The sequence below is a fragment of the Molothrus ater genome, chromosome 17 (genome assembly GCF_012460135.2).
Source record: "Molothrus ater isolate BHLD 08-10-18 breed brown headed cowbird chromosome 17, BPBGC_Mater_1.1, whole genome shotgun sequence".
Taxonomy (NCBI): domain Eukaryota; kingdom Metazoa; phylum Chordata; class Aves; order Passeriformes; family Icteridae; genus Molothrus; species Molothrus ater.
In genome coordinates, this window is record NC_050494.2 from 286173 (window position 1) to 295715 (window position 9543).

General features: G+C 50.3%; 1 protein-coding gene across 1 annotated transcript in view; it reads left to right on the forward strand.

Annotated features, from left to right (window-relative positions):
• LOC118694577 (rho GTPase-activating protein 39-like) overlaps window positions 1-7653 on the forward strand; it is a 56830-nt gene extending 49177 nt beyond the window's left edge. Inside the window, exons 7-10 of the mRNA XM_036395720.2 lie at window positions 1256-1455; window positions 2354-2445; window positions 2953-3122; window positions 3519-7653. Coding sequence (XP_036251613.1) covers window positions 1256-1455; window positions 2354-2445; window positions 2953-3122; window positions 3519-3713 — 657 coding nt within the window. The 3' untranslated portion in view covers window positions 3714-7653. The remainder of the gene's footprint in view (window positions 1-1255; window positions 1456-2353; window positions 2446-2952; window positions 3123-3518) is intronic.
• The last annotated feature ends 1890 nt before the right edge of the window (window positions 7654-9543 follow it).

Here is a 9543-nt window from a genome sequence, read left to right on the forward strand (position 1 = left end):
TCCTGCCATCCTTCTGGCAGACAGCAGTGCCTGCTGTGCAGGCATCTGCATGGCTGCCTGCTTCCTGGCCTCAGGGACAAAGACAACCCCAACACTTAACTGTTTCCAGGGTAAAAGGAGCTGTCTGTGCACGGGATACTCATAATTTTGTTTCTTCAGGTGAGGGAAGAGTCTCCCTTTGCACTTAGAGCTTGGGTCTTGCAGCTGTTTTACTGCAGAGTTGTTCATTCCCAGTTCAAACAGTCATACAGCAGAGATGGGTGGTGCAGAGGGGAGTCTGTGCTCTGTGTTATCTGTAATCTTCCTTTCTTCCCTCTGCACTGTTCTGCCTGTGGCCATGAAAAGTGGTAGATGGCCTGTCAGTTCTAGGTCACTGAGCCAGATCTGGTCATCGGGGGTTTTTTTTTTGGAAATTCCTTTGGGGACTCCCTGCCATCTGAACTTTGTGTAGTGAGCAAATTAGCTGAAATACCTTGAGAGGGGTGAAGGCTCCTGGCATCCTGCCAGGGGCAGGACAGTAAGCCTCCAAACACACATTGCACACAACTGCAGCCCTGGCCACTAACCCTCAGAGGGCTCAGTGGGAGCTTCTCCCTGTCGTGTTCCTCACTTGGCTGCAGGATCACTGCTGAAGGCCACTTTGCTGGGCAGCCTGTTCCCCCTGCGACAGCTCTGTGCTTTTCCAAACTGCTGCCAGAGGACATTCAAAACCCCTTTTAAGTGTTGGTATTTGTCAGAAGCAACAGGTACCAATGCCTACTTTTCAGGTTTTAGTACCTCTGAGAGCAAAGCTTTCCCTGGAGTTGGAAATAGCTGGAATTCCTATCTCCAAAGAACTGTTTTACTCCTGTCAGTGGCTTAAGCACTCGCCTGATGCTGGGTTGGGGTATAGGTGCCCTCTGCTGACCTTACACAGCTGGGGCTGGGCTGGGCTCCACTCCATACTGCCTCCTGCAGCAGGTGGAGCTGCAGCCGGAGCAGTCCCCCTTTCTGTGCAAAACACAGCAACAGAATCTCTGCAAAACCAGCCCAAATTCTCCAAAGTGGTCTCCTCTGCTCCTCCTGGGCCTGATGAATAGACCCACCCCTGATTTTAGGCAGCAGAACAAGAACCATGCTGCCAGGAGGCTGACAAGGTGCCCACATGGAGGGTCAGTCTTCTCTGTCCTGGCCACTCACCATCCCCATCCCTGGGTCACTCTTTCTCTGTGGGCTGGCTGTGTCATGGCTGCACAAAGCTTTTCTCTGTCCTCAGGGCCTCCGTAAACCAACAGTGGAAGAGATAATGCATGCCAGGAATGCCATTCTCACGCCATCGCTCTTCGGCAGCTCCCTGGAGGAAATCATGCTGCGGCAGCAGGATATGTATCCAGGGAACAAACTCCCCTGGGTGCAGACACAGCTATCACAGCAGGTCCTGGCCCTGGGAGGGGAACAGACTGAGGGGATTTTCAGGTGAGCTTTTGCGGTACTGTGCTACTTTTGAGCAAACCACATGTCAGCATTGAGTCAAGATTGACCTCCACATGCTTCCTCTTCCCTAAGAATAGCACTTCACTGTGGACTGGACAAAACCTGACTTTCCTCAGGTTCAAGAATCACCTCTTGTAGTGTCATTAGCTAGTTTGCATGTGTTAGCACAGGGGGGACTGGTGTAGGTGTGACTTATGTGGACAACTCATCCCCAGGCAGGGCGATGAGCTTTCATCAGATTTGGCAATGGTGGTTAGCTGGTGTAGGGGAGGGAGGAGCTCCAGCATCCTGGCAGAGCCCTTCATCTAATGCAGCACATCAGCCTCAGTGCTGCACAAGACACAAGGAGTCAAGACACAGAATCTGTGTGGTGAGCATGGGGGACTTTGGGTTTGGGTTTTCTTTGTTGTTTTCTTTGTGTGTGGTTTTGTTTTGCATTTAAGATTTGAATTAGTTTTTCAGTCCCTAAACTTAAGATAGTTGTTAAAAGGCTCAACTTTACCTTGTATGGGTAAATTTTTTGATAGATAGATAACAGATAGATAGATGTGTGTATATATATAACTATATTTAGCCAGAGATGCTGCTCATCTTTGGTCTGAACACGCTGCAAAGAAGCCTGGTCACAGAAAATATTCACTCCTGAGAACAGCGATAGTTGATATCTGAGCTAGTTGGAGCCCCCACTTCAAGATGGTGTATAAAAATCAGCACTCCCTTCTCTCTGAGGAACTGCTGCTGTAGCTGCCACTGGTGCCTGAGGCCTTCTCCCTGCTCCCTTCTCCCTGAGGCCCCAGAAGCAGCTTCGGAGACATGCTTTGCTGCCTCACCAAGCACATTGCCTGGCTCACTCAAAAGGACCTTTTCTGTGTCTCTGCAGGATACCAGGTGACATAGATGAAGTCAATGCATTGAAATTGCAGGTGGATCAGTGGAGAATCCCAAACAGTCTCAGTGACCCCAACATACCAGGTATAGGACTGTTGCAGGTGTGTTGCTGCAGCCTCAGCCACGGTGCAGTGTGGAGGGGCAGGTGCAAGAGCAGCTCAATGTGTGTGCTGCTGCTTGGGAATGTGTACACAAGCTGTCTGCACTGACCTGGGATTTTGTTCTGTGTCTTTTCACTGCCTTTCCAAACACTGCCCATAGAGGAAACACTGGGTGTGGGGAGAAATCTCTGTCTCTGATGTAGTAAGGCTGTGCAAGCTGGGCAGAGTGGTGGAAGTCTTTCAGGTCTCCTTGTCCTCTTCTTTAGGCAGCCCCAGAGCTGCTTCCTAGAGGAGCAGGTAGGTAGCAGCCAGTATTTGCCACTAACTGGTCTGCTTGAGTCCCTGAGCATTTCAGAGCCAAGACTGAATTAAGGTGAAGCAGCACAAGCACAGAAATCCCTTCTCTGCCATCTCTCTCACTGCCAAGTTTGCCCCTGAAGGGGGTGGGGAAGTGACCAGAGCTGTTCTCATGCACCTGCTTTCTGCCCAGCCTCTCTCCTCAAGCTGTGGTATCGGGAGCTGGAGGAGCCTGTGATCCCCCAGCAGTTCTACCAAGAGTGTATCAGCAACTATGAGAACCCCGATGCTGCCGTGGCTGTGGTGCAGCTTTTGCCGGAGCTCAACAGACTGGTGCTGTGTTACCTCATACACTTCCTGCAGGTAGGCAGCCCCCACAGCCCTGCACTGGGGCCAGGAGCATGTGAGGCACAGTTAGTGGGACAGCTGTGGTGGGACCATCAGCACAATTTTAAGATCTCTTATCTGTACTTAAGGTGGGATTGATGGAGGGGTGTTTGCTGGCCTTGTTCCTTATGGGAGCAATAAACCCTGATCCTGATCTTGTAGAGCCTGGGGTTGGTTTCCTGTCTGCCAAGGCTGCTGCTCTGTTGGTTGTGTCAGAGCACAGTGTTCTTCCCTGTGGAGGTGTGACACTTGGGGCACTGTCCTTAAGGCAGGCTTTATGTCTGCTCTCCTTGCACCTTTTCTTGGGCTATGTGTTTGGACTTCCTTGCCCTTTCCCACTGCTCCATCTGAATGTGTTCTTGCTATCTGCAGATCTTTGCTCAGCCATCAAATGTGGGCAGAACAAAGATGGATGTGAATAACCTGGCCATGGTGATGGCCCCCAACTGCCTGCGCTGCCAGTCCGACGACCCTCGCATTATCTTTGAGAACACACGCAAAGAAATGTCCTTTCTCCGCATGCTGATAGTACACTTGGACACGAGCTTCATCAAAGGGCTGGTTTGAGCCACTGGCCCCACGCTGCAAAACATTGCTCTGAGGAGTTGCTAGATTAAATCTTCTCCTCTCCACTTAGGTTTTTTCTTCCATTGTCCTTACTGTTGTCATGCCCTGGGTTAGCCCTTCAGCATCTCCCAATGTATGATCACAAGGACTGGACATTTCTGGAAGGCTTGGTTCTGTCAGCACCAGGAAATCCTTGGGCATGCCAGGTCAGGTTTAGCAGTTCCTGGCCTTTCAGTGTACAATCCTCTTCCTGAGAGCCACAAGATTGGGTGCTCAGTGAAAGGGCTGTGACATGTGTGAGGAACTGCTACATGGGGCAGTGAGACTCTTCATTTCCCTTCTGGAGGCAGAGTTGGCTTGAGGTAGGAAAACATTACTCCTGTGCTGTGGCAAGATCTGATCCAAGGGAAGATGCTGCCTCATCAGGAATAATCCTACTACTATGGGGCCAGCCTTGTTCACCTCTGCAGACTGTTGGCTGGAGGTGTCAGAGTTGTTCTGACATCCCACAGTGCTGTTGATAGAGGACTGTGAAAGTGCAGAGGTTCAAGAACTGTAGAGCTGTGCAGCAGCATATAAGACCAGTCCTGTGCTGAGTACCCACCCACACCAAACAGGTGTGGGTGGGTACAACAGGAAGGCCACACACCTAACAACAAACAGGTAAACAACTACTTTGGCATCCTCTTAATGAGGGCCATATCTTCTGGAGCAGTGACCCCAGTGGCCCTGCAGCTCCTGTTTGCTACAGACAACATGAGCTGACACCAGCTTTGCTGAGGAGCTCCTGAGCCTATGCTCAGAGCAGCCTTCACAGCTCCAGCTCCTCGCACCCCCCTTCCTAATACCACATCGTTCCCAGAACTACTCTGCCAGGAATTAAATACCAATTTGATACACCCTTCAGGCTCAGCCCAGGTCTAAAGAAAGCCCACAACAGTCAGAAGTGCTCCTGTGCTCAGGTACACCCTTCCAGGCAGAGCAGCAGCAGTGCTGTGTGCTTGAGAAATGCTGGTACTGCCTGTAGTCAACTGTGGTATCCATGCTCTTCCTTTGAGGTGTTTTCCTTGCTGGAGGCAGGTCTGCTGCAAAAAAGTGTGTTTTGGGATTACTGTTGCCGTACAAAGTCTGCTAGTATCATGCAAGGTTGCATTTGTATTTCTGTATCCCCCTCCCTTTCCAGTGAGGACCTGGGATCATCCTCTCCAGACTGCAGTGGGGAGCTGAGCCCTGCCGACAGTGAGGTTTAGAGCTGATGCCTGAATCAGTACCAGTGTGGGCGTGAGGTGCCATGTGCAGAGTCTTTCTAAGAGGGTTCCCAGAGCCTATGTTCAGATGAGTTTAAATGAACTCCAGAGCAGGAATTCAGTTTGTGCCCAGCTGAATAAAGGTTCCTCATACCAGATGATCCTGTGGTCCAGGAAATCTTACTCCCATGTCAAGATAAGCTCTGTCAAGCATGCCCACGAAATGTGCCAGCATTTGTTTCACGTACACACCCATCTCCATGCTTTGATGCCTCTCAGCTTGTTCTGTCCTTCTGTAGTGCTGAACAGCTTGTTCTTCACATGTGAAGCTACTCCCCCAGAAGTGTAGAGACAGGCAGAGGTTACCAGCTCTGACATGCTGTCCTGAGATTTGAATTGCTGAACAAGCTCAGGCTGTCCTGTTGCCTGCCAAGGGCTGGAGCACCCACGTGGGACCTGTCCTCCTCTTCGGGCTGCAGGTGCCTGTGTCAGGCTTTGCCTGCAGCCACTGCAGTGGTGATCCATGTTACTTCTTGCACTCTGCCAGTGGCAGTCAATCAAACCATAGGCATTTGCTGCTAATAAAAGTGAATGATTCTGGCAAGGGTTGTAAAACATGCTCATAAGAGACACTGGATATTATTGTCTTTGCCAACAGATTTGTAAATACCAATCAGTAAAGTAGCTTTTCCTCTGTTCTAATAGTAATAAATACAATCTTCATGGCTGTATCTTTTATGAAGTGTCTTTTTTGTGAATTTCTGCAGCATGATTACATCTGCGTGGGGCTGCACATTTCAGCCTGAATGTCAGTGCTCTTGAGTAAGATTTGAGAATCAGCATGAAGTAAGCACTTGGCAACCATGCTTTGGGCTGGTTCTGTTGTTCTTAATTCTCAGGCAACTACCAAAGGACACTTAATGAATCTTGGAAGAGAATGGTTTGAAACAGGTACAAGACAATACTGCTTTACACATATCTTCTGGAGCCTTTCAGGGTCATAAAGGTATGGGAGAAGTTTATGGGCAGTTGGAGAGTAAGAGGGATATTCTGCTTGTGTCCCTTCTTCAGCAGCTGGGAGTGCTGCAGGTGGACTACAGGAGGTGGCCACACTGGCATCCTCTGCATGGCCTCCCGCAGGGTCTCTGCTGATGGAGATGTAATTAATTGGGCTGTTAGGCTGACCTGATGGGGACATTTTTATGTTCAGACTGGAGCATTCTCTCATCTTTCTTTGCTGGTAGTCCAAGAAACCACTGGGAGCAATCTGTTGGTGCTCGAGACTCGTGCTGGTTGCAGTGTCGAGCTGCAGGGCAGTTGCCAGCTGTGCTACTTCAGCCACACAGGAATGAGCCCAGGCTCTGGATTGTGTTGCTGGTGCTCTGGGGGGTGGTCACTGTCTTGTCAGACTAGGAAAAGCTGCTGCACTTCAGACAAAGCCAGTGAGGGCTGCTCTGTCACACCAGCAGTTTAGGTCACATATGCTGGCCATACCACTGAGTTTTCCCACCAGTCTGGCTGGCAGAAGTGTTGTAGGTGGGCAATGGAGCGCAGAAGGAAGACCATGAACATTGTAACCTCACACAGCCCTTTCCTAGGGGGATGTCTGCAGCCCAATTTCTGAGTGTTCCCAAAAGCTTTTCTGTGAAATGAGCTGATTTTTGCCAAATCAGAAAAGGCCACAAACTGAGTGCTTCAGCTCAGGCTCCAAGACTCAGGCTCACTCCTGCAGTCACCATGACCTGATACCTGGATCAGTTAAAGAAGTGATGGCCAGAGCAGTAGCTGGCCTTGGAACAAGCTTGTGGTTTGTTCTTGCCTTCTATGAGCAGTGCAGTTGGACCCGGTGCTAGAGGCCTGGGACACAGCTCCTTGAGAAGAGGCACCAGTGGCTTGTCCATTACCTGCTGCTGGTTGTGAGAGACTGATGTGTTCCAATGGGGCCAGCACTCCTACATTGCTGGGTGCTCTTGCTTGTGCTGTTGGATTTCTGGCTGGTTTGAGTCTCCTTTTCACAGACCCTTACAAGAACTTTTTGCTATGCCTGCAAACAGAAATGGTAAAAGCAATTCTGCTCATGGCAGCTGATAGACACCATGCCCTCATGTCTGTTGCCCATGTGCCACCTCAGCTCCTGAAAAGGCTGGGCAGATGTGGGTCACAGGTGGATTTTGGACCTGTGTCCTAGATTGCAAGGCAATGTGTATTCTATTTGCCATCTGTTAGAGGTCTGACAGTTATCTTTTGTTAATTGGGCAGTTCTCTTCCACAAACCAATCCTCCCTCTGGGGAGACATCAGCTGTTAATGGGCTATTGAATGTCACTGCATGACTGATAAAAATTACAGCATCCCATTGTGAGATGCCCCGCCCAGATGGAGGAGCCAATGATTCTTAACTGGATATAATCTGAGTTTTTGGGACACCAGATCAGCCTTTCCACTGGATTCTCAGAGGAACAGCTGCCTTTTCCACTGGATCTTCCGAGGAAAACTACACTCTTCTACAGGATCACTGCTCCAACAGAACCACATCTGCCACTCCAGGAAGACTGCAGCCATCATTCCAATTGGACTGCTACCAACACTCTGACCAACAGGGTGTCAGGTTGTATTCTGACTCAGTGGTTTTTCTTTTGTATTATTGCATGTTTTGTTTGTTTTTTCCCTTTTCCTAATAAATTGTATTTCTGACTTGGAGTCTCTCACTGGTTTTGCTTTCAAACCAGAACAACCTGTCTGTAGGTTCAGCTTGAGGTGGAGAAAGGGCTTAGCTTTGGCAGCTGCCTGATGTTTTACAGGACAGGGCAACCACAAGGCTACCCCTCTAGTAAAGAAGTTCCCCACTGTCTTTCCTTCCATTGAAAATGTGAAGGGTCTCCCTGCCCTTGTCCACCAGAGATGCACAGAAGTTCTGCCACTTCCTCAAAGCTCCTGGGTAATGAGAGGCCAGTTTTTAGTATAATTCTCATGTAGGTTTTTAGTCCAATCCTTACATGGAACTTTGCACTAAATCAGCCCCGTGGGAAGATAGAGACCAGAGGAACGGGCAGGTCTGCTTCGGGAGCCCTGCAGCACTGGCAGGAGGCAGAGATGGGAGGCTCCCTGTCCTTATGCTGCCCCAGTGCTGGTTTGATGTGGGTGCAGCACAGCACTGGCAGATTGAGCAGAACTGGCCCATGGAGACAGTGCCAAGCTGGGGCTGTGTGGAGCAGGGCTCTGGCTCTGCCACACCCATGGACTGTCTGCAGGACACCCAAAAAAATGAGATGGGAAAAGTTGAATTAGTTGCTGAGGTTGCTGCTTTTAGAGGTCCTGTTGTCCTATACCATTTGTCAGCCATGGTGAACAGTGGCAAGAGCTGGTTGTGAGTGCAGTGGGCTGGGGAAACCAGCTCAGGCATTCATCATCCCATGACGAGGGAACAGGAAGGAGCATGGGTGTTCTGAGTGAGGTGGACCACATAGGGACCTGACCAGAGTTGAGTGCTTACAGGTAGCCATGCAGGAAAGCTTTTGGGACGTATGGAGTCACTCATCAGTCTGACTATTCTTTGCAAAGCAGGGGACACCAGCTGAGGACTCTGTCCAGGCCACAAGGATTTGAACCTGCATCTCCTGCCCCAGCCTCTGCCTGGACCTTCCTCTGTCTCACCATGTAAACTATCCATTTTGTCTGAAGTGCTTAGTGTTTACAGGTACCATAAAGGGAGCTTGTGTCTGAGGACTGGAGGACTGTGGTCACCTCTGCTGTCAGGGCTGGATGCTGGCAGAGATCGAGGCCTGAAGTCATGAAGGTGTTAGGAAGGTCAAGGCTCTTAAAAGCTGCAGCTTCTCCCAAAGGAGAACTAGTGGGTTACATCAGTTCATCTCCACTCACAGACACATTTCTTCCATCTCGTCTGTGCCATGTCTGGTCTTTTGTTCAGATTACAAGTGAGGTGGGAGACCAGGTGGTCCGTGAGGGATGTAGAGGGTGTGGAATGGAGGAGGGAGTGGGGCCCTTCCTTTTCAGTGAGCTGCTGGATTGCCTCAGCTGCCTTGAAACAGGCTTCCCTGAAACATCATGGCCTTGGTGCCTGCTGGGGAAGACAAGGGCACTGCAAGTGCAGACAGTCCCCAAATAACTGGGCTAAGGTGTCCCCTGGTGGGTGTTACCTCCTTGCTCTTGGGACATGTCCATCAGACCCTGTAACCCCAGGGACCACAGAAAGGCCTGTAGAGCCTCATCTGCAAATGTACAGCCCTGTAAAGAATGAGGAGGTGAGGAATCTACCGCCTTCTCCCTTCTCCCACCTAAATCGGGATGTCTGGGTGCAGTGATGTAGAAATGTCTGCATGTCTGTGTGTCCCTCCCAGCCACTCCCTGGATGGGGCTGTGCTTGCTCTGGCCAAGGGCACAGGCTGAGGGTGGGCACCTGTCCCTGGAGATATGTAGCCAGTTCCCAGTCTCTGGTGCTCTGGTCAACAAAGAAGGGGTGAGAAACTGTCCCAAAGTAGAAGGTACTCAGAAGTGGAATTCTGCTATGATGATGGCACACTGACCTGGTGAGTCACTCAGCTCCCATTCTTGTGTGCACCTTGG